General features: G+C 39.4%; 2 protein-coding genes across 4 annotated transcripts in view; both read left to right on the top strand.

The window, feature by feature from the left end:
- The window catches only part of Sema2a (Semaphorin 2a), a 34,966-nt gene extending 30,436 nt beyond the window's left edge, over positions 1-4,530 (top strand). For all 3 annotated transcript variants that reach the window (XM_017169157.3, XM_017169156.3, XM_070284245.1), the window contains 7 exons: positions 170-526; positions 1,073-1,301; positions 1,713-2,049; positions 2,340-2,503; positions 2,594-2,746; positions 2,911-3,019; positions 3,418-4,530. In XM_017169157.3, the coding sequence (XP_017024646.1) occupies positions 170-526; positions 1,073-1,301; positions 1,713-2,049; positions 2,340-2,503; positions 2,594-2,746; positions 2,911-3,019; positions 3,418-3,489 (1,421 nt within the window). In that variant the 3' untranslated portion in view covers positions 3,490-4,530. The remainder of the gene's footprint in view (positions 1-169; positions 527-1,072; positions 1,302-1,712; positions 2,050-2,339; positions 2,504-2,593; positions 2,747-2,910; positions 3,020-3,417) is intronic.
- A 4,375-nt stretch (positions 4,531-8,905) lies between these two features.
- loopin-1 lies at positions 8,906-10,811 on the top strand. The gene has a single exon (XM_017168904.3). It carries the CDS (start codon positions 9,076-9,078, stop codon positions 10,630-10,632), a length of 1,557 nt encoding a protein of 518 aa, XP_017024393.1. The 5' UTR covers positions 8,906-9,075; the 3' UTR covers positions 10,633-10,811.
- The last annotated feature ends 11,720 nt before the right edge of the window (positions 10,812-22,531 follow it).

Below are 22,531 nucleotides of genomic sequence, written 5' to 3' on the forward strand. Positions count from 1 at the left end.
GTATGCAAAATGAGATAGATTAGAGGGTATTCAAATGACTTATAACTGGCTTTAAAGAGCCTTATTTCTCTCGTTTATTTCTTGATTCATTGCTTTATAACTTGGTTTTCACAGCTAACTTTAATATTTATTGATAATCCTTTCACTTGTTTTTCCTTCTTCATTTCAGAACCCAACTTTGTGGGCTCCTTCGACATTGGGGAGTACGTGTACTTCTTCTTCCGTGAAACCGCCGTGGAGTATATTAATTGCGGCAAGGCCGTCTACTCACGCATCGCCCGTGTTTGCAAGAAGGATGTGGGTGGAAAGAACCTGCTGGCCCACAATTGGGCCACCTACCTGAAGGCCCGGCTCAACTGCAGCATCTCCGGCGAGTTTCCGTTCTACTTCAACGAGATCCAGTCGGTCTACCAGCTGCCCAACGACAAGAGCCGCTTCTTTGCCACATTCACGACGAGCACTAATGGCCTGATTGGATCTGCCGTATGCAGTTTTCACATTAACGAGGTTCAGGCTGCCTTCAATGGTAAGCTTACTATCGCTATCGCTTTTCCGTGAGATGCACATCGCCCCGTTGACGTGCAATTTCTTCGCTTGTCCATTGTCCCCCAAGTGGATTGGTTTCGCCGCCCGGATTGCAAATGGAAATGGCCATGGCACATGCAACTTATTGGCAAATTTTATTTGCAATCCACACATTTGTTTTATCCGTTCGAGAGGAGCGCCAGCGAGCACTCGTCGCTCGTCCTCTGTGCTGTGCTGCTGCTGTTGGTTGCTTTGTAATTTCAGTTGAGGTTCAGTTTTGGTTCAGTTTCGCTTCAGTTTCAGCTCAGTTTCGATTCGTTGCCGTGCGCAACATAAATCGCATTAGAAAATCCATTTGAATGGATTATAGACGGCACACACAGATGGGGGACTTTGCCGCCGCTTGACAGCTTAGAGTAGGAGCAGCTGACACCTTTTGCTCGTAGATTTAAATCTTCAATTGCAGATACAATTTTGTTCAGTTCAATTGCCGCTCCCATCTCGCATGAGAGTCATTGTTTCCCTTTGCTCTTATTTTGTATTCCAGGTAAATTCAAGGAGCAATCCTCATCGAATTCCGCTTGGCTGCCGGTGCTGAACAATAAGGTCCCGGAACCGCGGCCGGGTACATGTGTCAACGATACTGCCAATCTGCCCGATACTGTGCTGAATTTCATCAGATCCCATCCACTTATGGACAAAGCCGTAAATCACGAGCACAACAATCCAGTCTATTATAAGAGGGATTTGGTCTTCACCAAGCTCGTCGTTGACAAGTGAGTTTGCAATGCATATACATTTATATTTTTTGATGATTTTCAGGTGAGCTTTTAGACTGAAAAGCGCTATTTCAGCTAGGTAATCTTTTTGTGGAGTTTTGTTTGTTGATAAAATGAAATAGAAAAAAATTCAGAGATTTGCAGAGATTTTGGAGTTTATGTTATTCATTTCCGTGGTAAAAGTGGGTTTTTGAAAGGATATAAAATTCTTAAAATTCCAATTTTAGTTTAAACTTTAAGGTAAATAAATTAATTATCAAAAGAAATACTTAATAAGAAGCTACGTAAAAATAAACATTTAATACAAAGAAAGAAGGCTCTAATTAAAGATGAAAAGCTAATATATACATTCAAAAATGTCGCTTATGTTTATTTATATCCTTAAATATACTCCATTCCACCTTTCAGAATTCGCATTGACATCCTCAATCAGGAATACATTGTTTACTATGTGGGCACCAATCTGGGTCGCGTTTACAAAATTGTTCAGTATTATCGCAACGGCGAGTCGCTGTCCAAGCTGCTGGATATCTTTGAGGTGGCACCCAATGAGGCCATCCAGGTAATGGAAATCAGCCAGACACGTAAGAGCCTCTACATTGGCACCGATCATCGCATCAAGCAAATCGATTTGGCCATGTGCAATCGCCGTTACGACAACTGCTTCCGTTGCGTCCGTGATCCGTACTGCGGCTGGGACAAGGAGGCCAACACGTGCCGGCCCTACGAGCTGGATTTGCTGCAGGTGAGTGGAGGAATCAAGGATTTGTAAACTAATAAACAAAGTGAAAGAATAACAGCCACAACTGACCTATTTTCCTTGAATATTAAATATTAAATTAACAAAAGACAAACATTTAAAAGTAGAAGCGTCAATAAGTCAATTATAAAAAGTCACAGAAGTTTATATTTTATTTATTTCCAAAAACGTTGTAATTTTTTGATTCATTTCAAAGAAGCCAGTTAACTAAAAGGAAAATCCTTGTTCTGAATCTGTATCTGACCCAAATTTAAATTTAATATTTAACTATGCAGGACGTGGCCAACGAAACAAGTGACATTTGCGACTCTAGTGTCCTGAAAAAGAAAATTGTGGTGACCTACGGCCAGAGTGTTCATTTGGGTTGCTTTGTTAAAATCCCCGAAGTGCTGAAAAATGAGCAGGTGACCTGGTATCATCACTCCAAGGACAAGGGACGGTGAGTGGAATTGGATTGCCTGATTGAATGACACGACACAGTTACTGCAATCGTTATCCTCTTTCTTTGTGTTGTTGCTCTCCCTGACAGCTATGAGATTCGTTATTCGCCCACCAAATACATTGAGACCACGGAACGTGGCCTGGTTGTGGTTTCGGTGAATGAAGCCGATGGCGGTCGCTACGATTGCCATTTGGGTGGTTCGCTATTGTGCAGCTACAACATCACAGTGGATGCCCATAGGTAAGTAGACATAAAACCAATCAAAGATGGAATAAACCAAAAAATAATCAGAGCTTTATGCAAGCCATTACCCGTTAATGTAAACATGCATTAGAGTAACCCCCCTCCAAATATAGAAATTCCATTATTCTAATCACATGAAAACAATGTTTATATTCAAACAGATGCACTCCGCCGAACAAGAGTAATGACTATCAGAAAATCTACTCGGACTGGTGCCACGAGTTCGAGAAATATAAAACAGCCATGAAGTCCTGGGAAAAGAAGCAAGCGGTAAGTGATAATGAGGGACACCAACCACCCGCTGGTTATGGAAGTTTAGGGGGAGGGAGAACATAGGGGTTGGTGGTGGTGCCAGTGGGTCGAAGGCAGACACACACCATAATAAACGATTTGGCTGGCAATTATTTTAATAGCCTTCTGTCCGAACTGACACCGCAACGTCAAATCAAAGGGAAAATAATAATAAAAACGACGGTGTAAGGCAGTTAAGTTGTCATTATCCGACGGTTGTGTGTGTTTGTGACCCAAATGCATGGTAATTGTACGCTGAGGTGGGGACGGTAGACGGAATGCAATGGAAATGTAATTAAAATGCAATCACATTTCACCTACATGTACATACATATTTACTGATTGTGTTCTCATCTTTTTATTCATTTTCTTTGCAGCAATGCTCAACACGGCAGAACTTTAGCAGCAATCAACATCCGAATGAGATTTTCCGCAAGCCCAATGTCTGATATCGTGAAGAGAGTCTTGCCCTCAATATGCCGTCATCGTCGTCCAATCAGTTTTAGTAAATGCAAAGCGTAGAAGATGAATGAATGCCAATCTGCGCACAATACAAAGCCGAGAAAATCCCGGAGAAAATCACTACAAGCATTATTATTATTATTATTATTATAATTCATCATGGACATCATCATAGAACAGAAAACACTTGAAACACTCTTCCTAAAGGATTATGCATTTACTGGAGGCATTTACAATGCATTCATTGACTTAGACTTAGACTTTATAGGGTATTATTATCGCATGACACAGCTCTCCTTGAACACACACACATCTATATATAAATATACTAAAGATACGCCACGAACCCATAGTTAGCTACGACAATTGATCAATTGAGATACGACGAGTTGTAAAACTGCCGCATAATCGCACATTCATATCGTTATTTGAATCTAGACTTTGATCAGTTTCAGCATAATATATACCATATACATATAACCGAACTTTGAACTTTCAAGGCAAATGTAATCGAAGAAGCAATGTGATGTTAAGTTTTGATAAATTTATTAACAGCCCAACTACATGCATACATACATACATAATCGCAATGAACACAATATACATAAATGTACTATATCGACACATAAATCGAGTTGAATCAGCCCTAAATCGAATACAATTCTAATTAAACGGGAAGCTATCCTTAGATAAACCTCAATCACACAAGCAATACTCGCCTAACGTGCATCGACATACTTCACTCGAATCGGTCCATAGCTTATATATATAAATACTCCATTCAAATATCAACAATTGAACATTAATTCTAAATACCTATTGTATCCTCCATCTTGCCCACGCCGAACAAGTGACAAAACAAGTATTTCGATTTTGATTTTAAGTGTCTTGCAGCACTCTCTTCAGACTTAATGTACTTAAGGTAATTTGCATAAACAAAAAGAAAATCTTTAGTTGTTAAGCGTTTAGTTATTAATAAAGTGAGACAAGAAACATTTTAATAAAAAAACAAAATCTATTTAAAATTATTTACAAATTGTTGTGCTTATTGAAGAATATTTTTGGTTTTGGGTTTGGGTTTCTGTAAATATATTTAGCATATATGTGAGCTCTAGAGTCTTGCTAAAACCTTCCCAAAATAATCTTTCTATTAACAGGTAAGGAGTTAAATCCAGGACGACTTCATGTCATTGTTTATTTAAACTTTAACCAATGTTTCCTTATGGTTTTTGGTAAGGCCCCAGAAATCCCATATGCACAAGCTCTAGGCTGGCAATTATGCAAACATTTAACAATAATATACGGCGAGAAATGGGGCTGTCCAAATAGTAATCTGCAAATATGTATGTAATAATTTCATTTTCATTGCAACTGGGCTTATCTCTGAGCACATTGCATAATTCCGACTGAGTGCGCAAAGACAAATGTTAATTTTAAATCAAATACTTTGAACTATTCAACTTGGGCAAATATTTTATAACGATGAAAACGAGGAAACCCTAGTCGGTGTGTGTGTCTGCTTTCCAGGTTGTGGAGACGAAAGTTTGTCATCCTTTTCGGTCAGGTCAAGCGCAAAGGCGAGAAAATGACCAAAATTTCCAATTTGGTTTGGGTTTTCGGGCTTCTGGTTGTGACCCTCCGGTTCACCTTGCTCAAAGCCAAAAGGCAAACATTTGTGCTGTGTGCTTGTGTGCTTTTTGATAGAAAAGATTTGCATATATTCCTGGGCTGGGGTGACATTAAATTGAATTCCATATTCAAATAGTCGAGAGGACACGCGAGATAAGCGTGGGCATACTTTCCAATTATAGATTGTGCCGTCGCCAAACCCGCAGACAAATAGAATTAAAGTGCAACATTTTTGCATAATAGCCTCCTTGTGCTTATGGCGCCTGCTGCGGCCAGTTCGCACTGTTCCCACCTTAATTAGTTATGCAACACCAAAAATTAAGCTTAATTAGCGTTGGACCCACTGGTTTGGAAAATTAATTATTTCCACTCTCTCCCCGCCATTATTATTATTATTATTATTATTATCGCTGTGCACTTGGCCAAAGCAACGCCGGACCCTCCTCGTCCGGCTTCCGGTGCCCGCTTGTTGACTACTTAATTGAAATTCATATGATTTTTTGTTCCTTGCATTTCCCTCTTTTGTCATTATCATTTACATAGCGGCGGCATAATCCTGGCCACGGAGTTGTTAGCTGAGGGACTCCTGTCTCTGCCTCCATGATTTTTATTTTTATTTTTTATTTTGTTACAGTGGGGAATAGCTTTGTTTGCGGCTTATAAATGGGGAAAATAAATATAAATATAATAATATATATAGATCGGTGAGTGTCTTTCTGACAAACGATTTATTTTTTTCATTTATTTATCTAAATGCAACATAATACGAATATGCTTAGGCGGATAATTCTTATTTCATTTGAGATATCCCAAGCTTTATCATAAAAGGAACGGTTAGTTTATCCTACACTTTATATATTTTTTCAAAGTATTAACATATATTTAGATGATGGCATTAAAGAATTCCCCATAACATTAACTTAGTCTTTAATACATATTTTAATAACTTGGTTTCTTCAAATGCAGGGTTGTGACCTTTCGGAATAAATGTTCCCAAGAAAACCCTTAGAATAAATCAATATTGGGATCAATTTTATAGGTCTTCTTTCTCAGAATTACAGAGAAAGTTTTCGCAGAAATTTTGCTTAGCTCTTTATCACAGCGCAGCGCATATTCCCTTATCAGTAAAAGAAGAGTATAAAAGGCGGGTGTTACTTGGCCAACAGCATAGTGTCTCAGACTCTTCTTTCAAGCAAAGATGTCACCTAAAGTAGCTTTTGCCCTCTTCGTCTTCGGCTGCGCCCTCCTGGCACTGGCTAATGCCGAAAGGCTAACACGCCTACAAAGGCGACCTGTGGTAAGTATCCAGTTGAAATCATTTGAAATTTTATACACAAAGACAGCAAGGAGCCGAAGCAGTCGATTCACATAAATAATTTATTAATGAAATTGCATTCAAATTCTGAAATAGCGCCCTAGAACGGCACCTGTGCCGTCTGTCCCATGTTGTCCCTGTCCTGATGAAGATGTTGATTATGATGCAGGAGCACAAAGGAGATATATGGTATGCATCCACTAAAATAAATATAAATTGTATATATAAATTCAATTAACATTCTAATAACATATATGATGAATTTATCAAATTGTTTTCAGCGCCCGTATATCAGGACTGTGGTAGTACCTGAGGATTGTAAATGTCCATGTGATAGTTTAGGACCTGGTGTGGAGGCAACCCCGAATCCAATAGCCATTTACGAGAAAGATACGCCCCGGAGGGGATAAGAAAATTGTTTCTTAACAAACAGCTGCTTAGCTTTTAATTCAACGGTTGTATATTGATTGATTAGCCAGAGCAGAATAAAAACCATCGAAACAATATTTTTGATCTCACTGATATTTATTTCATGCGGGACTACGGGAAGAGTGTCTTACACTAGGGACATTCTTTTGTGCACTTACCAAAAACTCAAATGTGTAGTACTTGGGACCCATCTTTTGGACTCGTGGGTTAGTCGGCAGCAGACTGAAACGGCTCTGGTGAGGCATTCTAATCCTGGAATCCCATTTGGAACAGGCACAGGCACCTTCCCCGAAGATCGTCCTCTTCTGCGGCCTGGACAAGTTTAGCGGAATGAAGCGAAACTATAACTATAATCGTCGACAGCTAAGTTAATTACAACAATTTCGAAGGAGTAATAACTTAGTAACCATAGTAGCATTCTTAATTTCCAATTGATTGCTGATCAATCAATCTGCTCTCAGATATCTAACAGGTATTTATAATCTGAAAGTAGACTCCACACACCTCAATTAAACCGGGTTGAGCTCCAATTGATTTAGTGTTCAAGTAAGCATATTTAGTGCTTACAGACTTTGTAAAATATCCCAACTGCCAATGAATTTGCAAATCATTTCTGAAAACAAGGCACGACACATTTGCGAATACAAGCTGAGGCAGAGGCATAAATAAACAAACAGAGGAAATTGCAAATCCCCAAATTAGCATTAGCTAATCAAGGTAACGAATAGCAGCGGCAGGCGCAGGGGCAGGGGCAAGTGGGTGGAAAATCTTAAAGCAAATAATGCGCCCAGCTGGGCACTTGTTTGTGTGCGTTAAGTGCAATGTTAAGGGCCCGACCCAGGGCCCTCGGGATGTTGGTATAATATATAATCGAGAAGTATGCCATTTGGATGGCAAAATTAAATTTGACTCGCCCAACATGGCCCGCAAACAATCGCACAAACACACGAGAGCAGCGCATGGCCAACATTTGCCAACTGCAGCTGCAAGTACATGGCTGGCAGTCAAATTTTCGGCTCTCGTTCAGGTTCACCTGGCCCAAAGCCACAGCTAAGGACCAAGTCAGTACTCCTGGCCTGCGCCTGGCAGGGACCAATTAAATATTGAGAGAGAGACATTTGCCATTTCGTGCTCCGTTTGTAATTAGCCGTAACATTCTGCCGGATGCATGCATGCATATGTACATATATACACACACATAGTATGTGGACAATCAAGTCAGCCTCATAATGCCATTTACCGAAAATTCCATTGATTGGCACCTCCTTCCTCACAGAACCTTCGACTTCAAAGCAATTTCCCCACAACCCTGGTAGGTGGGTAAATATTTTATAGTCAACATAATCACATCGCACATCAAAGTCCCGTAAACCGAAATCTAAAATCCAAAATCAATCGACTTGGTAAATCAGGCCATATTTATTCCGAGAGCCGCATTCGATTGGAAATCAAATTTTGATTCGGCAGGTGGCTTTCCCACCCGCTTTCTCTCTCCTGATGGAAAATTACTCAAGCTCAAGATGGATGCATGAATCTTAGTTTTCCCAGTGGCACCACGGCTGATTGAATCATTTCCAGGGGATGGAGATTACATTCACAGGTGGCTCGGGCCACTTATACGAATAAATACTTAATAATCAAACTGCATTTGTGGCTGTAAAGTCTATGCCTTTATTTTAGGATTTTGTATATGCAATGATTATAAATGATCCCTAACTTATAAACTGCAAAGTAAATTAAGCCAAAAACAAACAGAAAAATCTCTTTGGAAGACTTTACTTCCACAACACTAAATTAGCTAAGTTAAATTAAGTTTAAGTTAAGTTTAAAAATATCATAAAATATAGGTTTTCCGTGGAACAAACAGAATCTTGAAGTGTTTTATATATAAAACAAATTTTAACAAATTTCAAAGCCTACTTGTTAAATGACTCCCTAAACATAATTTTAGCTAAGAAAAAGTTTCATCTAAGCAATCCATGAAACTGGACTTTCGAGCTGTCAATATCCAGGCATGTTAGCCCGTAGATTTTATTTTATTCTGGATTGTCGTACGAGTCAGACGGTTTTCATTAAAAAGCAAAACAAAATTTACAAGTGAAAAAAATACGGGTTTTCTCAAAATTTTTCGTGTTGCAAACAAGTTTTCGCCTTTCTTTTTCATAACTATATTTTGCTAGACTTAACGTTTGTGGTGAAGATGCCGTCGGTTAAGGACATTGTTAAGATGCGGTCCTGTGCCCACCTGGTAGGCCGCAGCAACGCCAGGGCATTCGCCACCGAATGCAAGAATCCCAAGGGTGCCGTCGTCGGTGTCTACATGGGAGAAGGCGACAAGCCGGCCAAACCCACCAAGAACGCCTCGGCTCTGGACGATGCAGTGGGCGGTAAGCTGGTCACATTGATGCGGGAACGCGGCCTGAATGGCGCCCTTGGCAAGGGTCTGCTGTTCAGCGGCTTTGAGGGCGAATACCAGGCGGTGGCCGTCATTGGCGCGGGCAAACATGGCGCGGCCTACAATGAGAACGAGGAGCTCGACGAGGGTATGGAGAATGTGCGCATTGCGGCCGGCACTGGTGCCCGGGCCCTGCAGCTCCAGGGCATGCATGAGGTGCATGTGGATGCCTTCGACTATCCAGAGCAGGCTGCCGAGGGCGCTGCTCTCGCCGTGTGGAGGTTCAATGCCAACAAGAGGAAGAAGCACAGGCTGCACACACCCAAGCTGGACATGTATGGCAAAGGCGACCGCGATGCCTGGATCCGGGGACTGTTCAAGGCCGAGTCCCAAAACTTGGCCCGTCGTCTCTCCGACACACCGGCCAACATGATGACACCCTCGATATTTGCCCAGGCCGCCGTGGATGCTCTCTGCCCCTGTGGAGTGTCCGTAGAGGTGCGCTCCATGGACTGGATCGAGGACATGAGCCTTAATTCCTTCCTCATGATCGCCAAGGGCTCCTGTGAGCCGCCACTCATGCTGGAGTGCAGCTACTGCGGCACCTCGCCCGAGGATCGTCCAGTCCTGCTGCTGGGACAGGGCCTAACCTTCCATAGTGGCGGCCTGTGCCTGAAGCCCAAGAAGGGCATGGACAAGTTCCGAGGAGCCATGGCCGGAGCCGCTGTCTGTGTGGGAGTTCTCCGTGCCGCCGCCGCGCTATCGTTGCCCATGAATATAACCGCCGTCATTCCTCTGTGCGAACACATGCCCTCTGGTATGGCCGTCAAGTGCGGCGATGTGGTGTCCCTGCTCAACGGCACCACCATGGGTATCAAGAACGTGGGCAAGGCGCCAGTGGTGCTCCTGGCCGATCCCCTGCTGTACGCACAGGCCACATTCAAGCCGAAGCTGGTTATCGATATCGGAACGGTGGCCAAGGGCGTCGATTATGCCGTCGGCGGCGCTGCCAGCGGTCTGTGGACCACCTCCAAGTCGGTGTGGCAGAGCTTCCGCAAGGCTGGCGGCATCACCGGCGATCGCGTCTGGAGATTCCCGCTCTTCAACTACTACAAGCAAATCGTGAACAACAACCTCACCTACGACCTGTGCAACTCCGGCCGGGGTCCAGCCTCCTCCTGTCTGGCGGCGGCCATCCTGCATTCGCTGGTCCCCTGCGCGGACTGGGCCCATCTTGACATCCGCGGCACAGGAATGACCACCTCGGTCAACCCGCTGCCATACTTGCTGAAGGACCATATGACCGGCCGCCCAACACGTACCGTCTTCCAGTTCCTTTTCCAGATGGGATGCCAGGACTAGTATGCGTCACCACAACCGTAGTTTCAGTCTGGTGCAGATTTTCCATCTGTGGGTCCGCTGTCTTGGCCCATGTACAATCTTTTTTGAGTCTTTTGGTCTGTGCACTTAAGGATGTAATTGGTGTAAAACACTCTTACCGTAATCCCACGTGGAATAAATATCAATGAGATCGAAAGTAATCAGTATCAGTTTTTTATTTCTGCTTTGGCTGAACAATTATGGGTACTATTAACCCTAAACCTTGCTTCATCCTCGCCGACGATGGTCTTTTTCGTGAATAGATATCGCATTCACTTCACCTGCATCTCCGGAAGTTCCTTGAGAACTCTCACCAGCTGGACTTGCATCAACAGCTGGACTTCCATTACCAGCTGGACTTCCATTATTGCATGTACAGGAACATTGAGCGCCTTCTGCTCCAGCAGCCACTGGCACATTAATATTCCTAAGTCGATTATAATTATGGCCCTGTATAGAAATAAAAATTGATAAAGATGACATTGTCTGGGGACTGTAAATTGCTAAAGAGATCTTCTTGCCTCTATAAATTCTTTGTATCAAATACAAAAGAATCATAGTCTATAGACCTACATAGATACTTACCATATATTGCCCTTGATATGGATATTGTCGTACAATATACTGTGGCGGCGGACGGTATGCCCTTTGGGCTGTAACCAGACCCAAGAGGACACAACCGAACAGGAAAAGGGCAAACGCTACTTTCGGTGACATCTTTGCTTGAAGAGAGAGTCTGTGAAACTATGCTGTAAGTCAAGTACAGTATCTGTAATTCAGAAAAACGTGACTCATAAAATCCTTGCTATGTGTAATTTAATTTATAAATTTATAAAAATATGGATTTAAGACTAACCAGAGATTTTGAAGAATTTATTAATGACTTCATAATTTTTTGGAAAATGCAGCGATTAAATACAAACAAAATTTTTTTAAAAGTACTTAGAATCGGTCCATTCTTGTCACTTAAGTTGTTCATTTTAGATTTATTATCAGCAGTTAACTGCAGTTTAATGTATGGAAAAAGAATATAAAAAGAGCGACACAACTGGTAAGCAGCATAGTGTCTAGTACCCTTACTTCCAACTAAGATGTCGCCTAAAATCGCTTTTGTACTTCTCATCCTCGGTTGCGCTCTCCTTGGACTAGTTAGTGCCAAGAAGTACCCTCATAGAAATTATGGGGTAAGCAGCGTTCTACAAATAGAGGACTCCATTTAACAAAGATCCTGACAAAGGCTTCTTAAGCGCAATGGAGTGTTCTTGCCAAGGAGACCTTTCAATTTTAAATTGGAAAACAAGTTATTTTGTGAACCTCATAATTGATATATGTCTTAATCGATTTCCATTGAATTTCAGAAATTTGCACGAGTAGCTGAAGTCCCATCTGGCGGCCAATGTGTATGTCCTTGTGATGGTGGAGTAAATGGATCTTCAGGCACTGATGGAATTCCTAGTGGTCCAATCGATTCAGTATCCCCAAATCCAATATCCGTTTATGAAAAGGCTTAAATATTGAGGAAATATTTTTTAAAACGTAACAATTGTAACATAATTTATCAACCGAAGCATATTAAAAATAACTGAAACAATAATACTCTCGATTTCTGTAATATTTATTCCACATGGGACTACGGGAAAAGGGTTTACTCCAACTTGTACTTACTCCCTGCTTGTAAAGATCACGAGGCAAACTTGGAGTACATAGAACTGAAATGGACATTCTTGGGCCACAATAATCGTGGACAGATAAACAAACATTTTAAAGGAAAATTAAATAAGGCTACAAGATTTAAAATACTCGCATTGACTGAATTAAAAATATATATATATTCCTTTTCTATTATATTTTATGCTCAATCAATCTAAAGATGTATAAATTTATCACTGAAAATAAAAAATATATATATATTCGTAAATACATTTTATGAAATGAAAAGCTATATCTCTTCTTATTTCTGGTATATTTTAACATTTTTATGTATTATTATGGACGAATAATATTATCCTACCGGCTAACAATCTTAACCGGATTGTAATAAGGAATTTTAACTAACTTTCAACTTCAAAATGACAAAAAAAAAAGGATTACTATCCTAAAGAGAAAACTTTTTTAATAACAAGCTACAGTCAAATATATAAAACTAAATCGAATACTATACTCACAAAAATATTCTTTGGCCGCGTTTTGGCCGAATACAGTAATGGACTATCAGAGAGGATAGGAAAATTCTTAAAAAAGAAAACAGGAAATCATACATTTATAGGCAGCAAAAATTACCACCGCCATGACCATAACAACAAATGTATCCACTTAAACTATCGGAAAAGTACCAGTGAAATATTTTTGCGGCTAACCCGGAGAAGCTAGTTAAAAAAACAAGAAAGAAAGCTAACTTTGGCCAGCCAAAGTTTGTAACAATTAAAATATATCATAACTACGCCAAAAATGCATTAATTTCGATTCGGAAAGCAGTTTTGTGTTAGTTTTTATTAATTTAAAAAAACTGCATACCAAATTTAAAATATTAAGAAATCAAAAATTTTGGCCATTTTTGCTAATTTTAATGATGTAACCCCTTATCAAATTTCGCAAAATGGACAAAAAAATCGATTTCTTCCGGACATGTCTAGAAAGATTCGCATGTTAATGCTGATCAAGAATATATATGGTTTATGGGGTCGGAAATGATTCCTTGACTTAGAAAAATATTATTTTGTATTATAAAATCTGATTTTTTATATTAAAAAACTTATTGATTTTTTTTAAATTAAAAATATCATAACTCGGCCAAAAGAGCATTAATTTTTAATCGGAAAACTGTTCTGTGCAAGATTTTCTACAGTTAATAAATCTGCATACTTCATTTAAAAATTTTGAAAATTCAATTTTTTATCAAAATCAAAAATTTTAATGATGTAACCCCTTATGAAATTTTGCAAAAATGGCAAAAAAATCGATTTCTTCTTGACATATCTAGAAAGATTCCCCTGTTGATGCTGATCAAGAATATATATACTTTATAGGGTCGGAAACGTCTCCTTCACTGCTTTGCAAACTTCTGACTGAAATTATAATACCCTGCAAGGGTATAATAATACAGTAAAACAGTAACAGTAAACGACGTCATAGGCTCTTTTCCAGTTTGGGGTGTCTGTCTGCGCCAGGAGCTGGAAATATGGCTTGGTTTTTGAGACAGGTGCAATTTAACATTAATTTTTTGTTATTTTTCTAATGTTTAATATCTGAGAAACATAAAATTAAAAATAAAATGATCAATTTGATACTAAATCATTAAAAAATATCTTGCAACGAATACTTTTGTACCTGTTTTAATATACTCTTTTTGAGCAGTGTAATAAATATAATAATATTTAAAAATATAAAAAAAATTATTTTGAGATATCCCTAACTTTTTTTGAAATTTTGGACCGGGTTGGTTTATCCCGCATTTAATATATTTTTATATTTTCCAAGTATTTACAAATATTCAAATGATGCCTTTTTCGAGCAAAAAAGATATTATTAAATGATTCTTCATGATCTCAACTTCGTCTTAAATTCATATTTTATAATAACTGGTTTCTTAGGAAGCAAGGTTGTGACCTTTCGGAATAAATGTTCCCAAGAAAACCCTTAGAATAAATCAATATTGGGATCAATTTTATAGGTCTTCTTTCTCCGAATTACAGAGAAAGTGTTCGCAGAAATTTTGCTTAGCTCTTTATCACAGCGCAGCGCATATTCCCTTATCAGTAAAAGAAGAGTATAAAAGGCGGGGGTTACTTGGCAAACAGCATAGTGTCTCAGACTCTTCTTTCAAGCAAAGATGTCACCTAAAGTAGCTTTTGCCCTCTTCGTCTTCGGCTGCGCCCTCCTGGCACTGGCTAATGCCGAAAGGCTAACACGCCTACAAAGGCGACCTGTGGTAAGTATCCAATTGAAATCATTTGAAATTTTATACACAAAGACAGCAAGGAGCCCAAGCAGTCGATTCACATAAATAATTTATTAATGAAATTGCATTCAAATTCTGAAATAGCGCCCTAGAACGGCACCTGTGCCGTCTGTCCCATGTTGTCCCTGTCCTGATGAAGATGTTGATTATGATGCAGGAGCACAAAGGCGACATATGGTATGCATCCAGTTAAATAAATTTAAATTTTATTTATAAATTCAATTAACTTTCTAATAACATATATAATGTATTTATCAAATTGCTTTCAGCGCCCGTATATCAGGACTGCGGTAGTACCTGAGGATTGTAAATGTCCATGTGATAGTTTAGGACCTGGTGTGGAGGCAACCCCGAATCCAATAGCCATTTACGAGAAAGATACGCCCCGGAGGGGATAAGAAAATTGTTTCTTAACAAACAGCTGCTTAGCTTTTAATTCAACGGTTGTATATTGATTGATTAGCCAGAGCAGAATAAAAACCATCGAAACAATATTTTTGATCCCACTGATATTTATTTCACGCGGGAATACGGGAAGAGTGTCTTACACTAGGGACATCCTTCTGTGCACTTACCAAAAACTCAAATGTGTAGTACTTGGGACCCATCTTTTGGACTCGTGGGTTGGTCTGCACCAGACTGAAACGGCTCTGGTGAGGCATTCTAATCCTGGAATCCCATTTGGAACAGGCACAGGCACCTTCCCCGAAGATCGCCCCCTTCTGCTGCTTGGATAGGGCCTCACCTTCTATATCGACAGCCTGGACAAGTTTGGCGGAATAAATCGAAACTATAACTAAGATCGTTGACATCTAGGTAAGTACATAGCATAAATTTCTACTTGGAACGTCAGCTTTTCTAGCGGTCGGTATATGTAGTTCTCTCTTCAATAGTTTTTTTTTTTATTTTTTCAAAAATTGTTTGGTCTTAATATTAAAATTATACATGTGTCAAAATATAAAACCTATTTTTTTAATAAAAGGGACTTAATACGTTTTCTTGGAATCATTTTAATATTTCTTATCTCTCACTTGTAAAATATGATGATTATCTTTCGGCGAATTGGCATAAATTATATTTTTTGATTACTGGAATTTAAAAAGATTATCTTCTCTAAGTCGCTCTGGTATTGGTTTCTCTGAATAATAAATAAATACTTAGATAAATACATACATAAATAACAAAGCCTATATTTTTTATATTTCCATCAATACTAACAGTTCTTTCTTTAATTAGAAGACGATTTAATATTAGTTTTCGACTCCTTATAAAATGGACACCCTGCCCAGGGCTCACTCAATGCAGCTCCTTGATCCCCAGATTGCCCTCAGCTGAACCCATTGACATTGGCCATTACCGGCAACATGAACAAGAGAAGACACAAAAAAATTAAAAAACATAAACGTCTCATTTGAACACAAAATGGCAATTTGCTCAAGACAACAGAGAGGAAACTCTGCCAGCGAGGACCAAAGGCTGTGGGGTTGAGGTCTCGCCTTGGACACGGGACTAAGGAAATGCACGGATTTTATTGCTTATTTGTTAAATGGCTCGAAAAAGTTAATCAAGCGTGATTTTGATACGCCCCAGAGATAACGAATTATACCAAGGTGGGTGGGTGTGGATCTTGGGGAAAAATGGGGGGCTACATATGCAAGTAAGGTATATATGTATGTATGTTGCTTGGCTATTGTTTTTATTGGTAATTTGGGCAGAGCTTCAGAAATTTCGTTGTTTGACTTTTAAAAACATAATAAAAAAAAAAAAGAAAAGAAAAGAATGATGAGCGCAGACATATCGTCAACGACACCTGGCGCTTGTACCGTTTTATGAATTAATAAAGACGTCAGGTCGGTCTCCTCGTATCCCTACCGCTCTATATTATTCCTGAGAAGAGGGTGAAATAAGCGGATAATACACATTACAAAATTTTAGAGAAATTAAATGGAATTGAGACTTTTTTATAAAATTAGAAGCTTGAAAAATCTGCTTGATTTTAAAACTAAGAAAACTGATTTGACCTAAAACTTGACTTTCTGGCATAAAATAATTTTATGATTGATTTCTCCTCATACCCTTTCCCCCTTATCTTTATTTTAAATACTAAAAAATGTAAATCAAGCTAATATAAATTATTTATTACTGTGTACAAGCCGTCTTGTAGCTTATTAAACGTATTTTTACAGCATGCTTTACAGGAATTCTCACTTTATATGCAAACATGTGAAACACTATAAACAAAGGACCCCAATTTGCACGCACACATACGCACTGTTGCCCCCCAAAAACACTCACACACACACACGCGCAGCTGCTGCTGTTGCTGTTGTGGGGGGAAAATTCGCTTTCTATTAAATTTTACAGTAAACTGAATTTACACCCGCTCAACATCACCGGCGGGGGGTGGGTTTGGGGTGATGCTAAGGCGGAAAAGCAAGCACTTTTCTCATATAAACACAAAATTGCAGAAAATGGCGACACCTGCTGTTGCAAATTAGAAAAATAAGATGTTTCATAAAAATGAAATGTCAGTTTTTTTTTTGCTTGCTTGCTTGAAGGGCGGCTAAAAGTAGAGTCAGGCTGGGAAAATTCAGAGGCCCAGTTCACAGCGGGAAAAACCAGGAAATAATAACAACAACAACAACAACAGGTGTGTCAGGAAAAAGGAAAGTTGAATGAAAATCCCACACAAATATGGGATAATCAAAGAGAAGCACTCGGAAAAATAATGTAATATTTAAATTAAACTAAAAATGTAAACAAGTTGGTAAATATTTTGATTTGTTTTGAAGGAAGTGTTCTTTTCAATAATTTCAAGTGTCAAAGTGTTCTTAAATATTCACCAGAAAATGGGTATTTCCAGATGTACTTCTTTCTTTAACTTAAAATTCACATTATTTTCCATAACTTTCTGAAAAACCAAAAATAAGGAAATCTCCTTAGTTAGCTCCCGACTTCCCTTGACTTCTTTCCACCATCTGAAAAGGTAACAACACGTCCCTTATCAAACATTTTCCTCACAGCGATTGGGCACAAAAGTCATTTAAAGTTTGCTGAAACAGTTCGATGTTGCAACAGTGGCAGCAATGTCGTGGAAATGCTGGAAAAGTACTGGGAAACAGCAGCAGCCGAAGCAGTAAACAAACACACAGAGCAAAAGGAAACAAATCTAATAAAATCAGCAGATGATGGTCATTAGACCGAAAAGTAATTTCATTTATTCGCAAACTCGATTTGTTGCTTTGTAGCACGAAGTGCGCACGAGTGCTGCTCCTGTTTCAGCCGCTCTGATGCTGCTGCCTTTGCCTTTGCCCTGTCCTGTCCTGGCCATGGACCTTGGCTCGAGTATCCCTGCACTGGCCGGGATAAGGGTCAGGGGTCCCGTTAGCGGGTCAGGGTTTGTGGGGTTGAAGGGGGACCGAAGCTAAGCAAGGCAAATCAAAGCAGCGAAGCGTTCAACCAGCGTCGCGCATAAAAACCAAAAAGAAACCGGCTACAAACAGGCACACGAAAAAAAAAGACAAAACAAACAATGGCTGCAGTCAAAAGCAGACAAAGTGAAAAATCACAAAACACTGAGAAAAAATTAACACTGTGGGAAAATGTGTGATTGTTCAAAGCCTGGAAAGTGAAGATTTTAAGCTTATTTAAGGGACAAATTTTATTAAAACCCGATTAGCTTGACAATTAATTATAGTTATCTTAATAAACTATTTCTTAGTAGAAGATTACATCTTTCAATTTTTGCCAAAAATAAGCTTGACAATTACTTATAGTTTTTTTTTATTTTCAAATTATATTTAAAATGTTCTCCCAAACATTACCAGACTATATCATTGCCTACTTTTGGGCGGCATTATAACGGATTTTAATTCTTTACCAATTTCATGAATGTAATATTTAATTTTAAAAAAATTAAGCGTGTTTTGTTCTACCTATTTCTTATAATATTATTAAATATCATAAAAAAAAACATAATCATATAATTTTTAATTTACTTAACAATTTTGTGTAGTGTCCAAGAGTAGATAAAAAACGTTTAACTTTATACTTTTAAATATAACAAAATTGTAGTATGAGTTGAATATATTTGACAACAATTTCTTGCCGTGTATGACAATGAAAACAAAGGGGAGCCCCAATAACGAAATGGCCTGAGCTCTTATAGATTTCTTAAACAAATTCCGAAGATGCGTCGTTAAAATTTCGCCGCCACTAAAAGCACAAACGGATTAGGAAGCCCATCAGGACGGCCGGAGATGGATCCAGGCAAAGATACTGCCACACCGTTGGGGTCATAAAACTGTTTTTCGGGCTCCAACGCTCACACAGATACACAGGCACACAGGACACAGGCACTCTCTCTTACCTGTAATAATGGCGAAACAATAAAATTGCCGGCGGAAAAGTTTTTCGCTTCGAAATTTCAATGGCAAAATCAAATGGACAAAATGTAAATGAAAATGCTTTTAAAATGAAATTTACCGTTACCCAAGCGCTTCATTGTTGCGCAGCAAGGACCTCTCCCTTTCTCTCTCTCTCTCTCCTCCTCACCGTTTCTCTATGGCTCCAAATGGCATTTTTGGAGCGGCACCTAAACGGAAATGAAATTAAGCACAAAATGTGCCATTTGCCAGCTGGCAGTGGTTGTTACTTCAGCTTCAGTTTCAGCCATTACTTTCGCCCGGGCAGCAGTAATTGAAAAGTTGGTAGTAGGCAATAGGAGCCACTTTGGGTCAAAAGGAGGCACAGGCTCAGGTTTGTTTTGGTTTTTTTTTTTTTTCATTCTTATTTTAATCAGATTTGTGCGGAATGCTATTAACCCTTCAGTTGGGAGATTAAATGCTTTGTCTAAAGACAAAACTAAATGGGGAAAACTGAAAAATTAGTAGCAATTAAGGCTTCTTCTTGTATATAAATATTTTTCTCTTATTTATTTCTGCATTCTGTCAGGTCTCTACCTTTATTTTTCCCTTTTTTCACACTTTAAACCACACTCCAGGAGTGTCTGTATTTTCTTGCAGTAAATAGTCGCCACTCCGGTTGATGTACGAGATCACTCACAGCCTCCCACAGAAAAATACAACAAAATAAAATAAAAGGACCTGCAATTCCCCGAGCCATGTTCGTACATCTCCCACAGCATATGGTACTTCATAATTTTGATGGTCCAACGAAAAAGTTTGTTTTCCATCTGCTCGAAAAGGAACAACACACAAGTCACACACTCAGATACTACACAGGCACTTTTCCAGTGGCCGCCAGTAGGAAAAACTTCATGTCCTATAAAATATGGCCAGTTGATGGGTGATTTTTATACACTTATATGTACACAACTTGTGGCATTTTCCCTTTTGCTTACATTATTTGATTAGCTATATTTAATGAAATTGTCATAGTTAGACTGGGACATATGTATGTACATCATAATTCTGTGGTAAACTTAGAAGCAAGTTGGATAATGAGGGAATCCCGGACAATAAGAAGAACTTTATGCTAACTTTATCAAACTCCCGGGAGCTTTGCCCCATCAATTCATCGCGGGGCATTGGAGGAAAAGTACGTAATTGCATTGGCCGCAAGAAAGGAAATCATTAATGACATACCGCTGCGGTAGGTGGGTGAGGGGGAACAGGACCAAGGCATCCTTGCAGCGTATATTTTATGAACAATTCACGCTTTTCTTGCCCTCGAACAAAGTTTAGTGGTAGAAGTAGAAGTAGAAGTGCAAGTGCAAGTGCGAGGAAGAAATTAAGCTGAACAATATATTTTCTTCGGCGTTGCAGTGCCAGCATTTCGCCCAGCTGCCACTCCCACTTTTCCAGCGCCTGCTCGCTCTTATTAGCAGCATCCTTGTTTGCCTTTTTACCCATTTTTTTTTAGTTCGCTCTTCTTTTTCGCGCTTCTGTTGTGGTTATGCCTGTCGTTGTTGCTGTTGTGTAGGCGCTTACACTGTGAGAAAAATGTGCCAGAAATGATTTATATTGAAATAGGTATTATAAGTATTCTTATAGATTTTTAAAAATATTTTTGTAAAAATATCTTGAAGGAATTATTCAAATTTAAGGAAATAAACCACAAAGCCAGCCAATATTACAATTTATATATATTTAAACTTTTATTTAAATTTAACTAAACCAAATTTTGTATAAGAATTTAAGTTCTGAATTTATTAATAATTTTTTTTCTCTGTACACTTAACCATTGAAGCGTTTTGGCCGCGCAGCAACAAAGCGCGAATTACCGCCATTTTGTGCACTTTGAACGCCATGTTGCCGTTTTTATCGCTGCGCTCCTTCTCATCCTGGCTGGTCCGTCCTTCTGCATCCTCCCCCCTGGGGGGGAGCGCACACAGACCTCTTGTCATTGCAGCTGCCAAGTAATTTCCCAGCGCCAAAGCTGGCGCCAAAGAGTGCCTTGCGCGTCTCATTGAGGCGGGTAATTGATTTATGTATTTATACTGATTTTTTAATTAATTTATAAGCTTTGCTGGGGAATGGAAGAGAAAAGCGGAAAGAGCGGGAAGCCCAAAATGATATTTAATGGCAAAGTGCGTAAATCAATTGGCGATGGATGCCTGCTGTAATAATAATAACCTTTTTGCCAGTGCCTCTTATTACGGCCAACTATTTCTATAGATCGTAAATCAGCGCCAGAGGGCAAGTGTCCACAGTAAGTGGGAATATTTAATTAATGATTTCCAAGACTGAATGCAGTAAGCTGGGCTAGTAATTGAATTGCAGCTCTTTTTAGTTTGTTAAATTATGACAGTGAGTGGGTATTTTATGAGATTTCAAAAATTGGATTAACAAATGAAATTATTTGGAAGCCAGGAGATTTTTTACGATTTTTAAAAATCTAAATATATATGATCTTTGTTAAAAATAATGTTTTTATACATTTTAACCTTAAAAGCTAGACCATGAAAGTGTTTTTATTTGTGTAAAAAATATATAAACAAAAATCTGTTGCAACTGTAAATAAAGTTTACCAGAGCACCCTTTGGAGCCCTTGTTAAAAGGTTTTCAATTCGTTGGCCATTTCTGTTACCCCCTAGGATTTTCGATTTATTTTTTTCGAAGGTCCTGTCTTAACAATATTTCAACCGCAACTGTGTGCGGGGGCGTGGCACATAGGCTGTACGTCCCCTCTTTATTAGCAATACAAATGCAAACAAACTGCTGGCCGCAAACTCAAACACACACACACACGTACACACACACACAAAACTCAATTCGTGAGTGCATTTCCGGTGGGAGATTGGGGGCTACGAGCGCGTATGTTAATCCTTGTTGTCCTGCTGAAGTTGTCCTTGTCGTTGTATTGCGTGCATATGAAAATTAAAATTGTTGACAATTGTCATTTTTTTTCGCAATTTGCTGTTGTTGTCATTGTGTTGTCAGCGTTGTTACCGCGGTTGTTGTGGCACTGCCGCCGCCGCCGCCTCCATGCCCCCCCTGCCACCCCTTATTTTGCTGCTACTGCTGCTGCCACACGCAACTAACCGCATTTTGATTGCCATGCATTCGACCGAATCGTGCTCGTTGCTAAATTGAAAGCATTTTCCGTGCCGTGAATCTCGGCTACAAAAAAAAAAAAAAACACGTATATTTTCGCAGAAACCGGAGAAAGAACGGAAGTTGTCGCTGGCATGTTGCATGCGTGGTCTGCATCGCCCAGTTGCCACGCCCCCTTTGGATTGGATTCCCAGGATCCTCGGTACTCCTCCTTGGTCTCATATTTTCCCCGCAATGCCAGCAGGCTGAATGCGATTTGTTTGCTTGCTCAGCTTATAGCGCAGCAGAAGAGCTCATCCCGTGGCGCCGCAGAGTGTAAAAGTGCATTAAAATGGGTTATCCTGTGGGTGACAACCATCCAATCAAACGGAATATATGCCATATATGCAAGCACTCGGAAAAAGAA

The sequence above is a fragment of the Drosophila kikkawai genome, chromosome 2R (assembly GCF_030179895.1).
Source record: "Drosophila kikkawai strain 14028-0561.14 chromosome 2R, DkikHiC1v2, whole genome shotgun sequence".
Taxonomy (NCBI): domain Eukaryota; kingdom Metazoa; phylum Arthropoda; class Insecta; order Diptera; family Drosophilidae; genus Drosophila; species Drosophila kikkawai.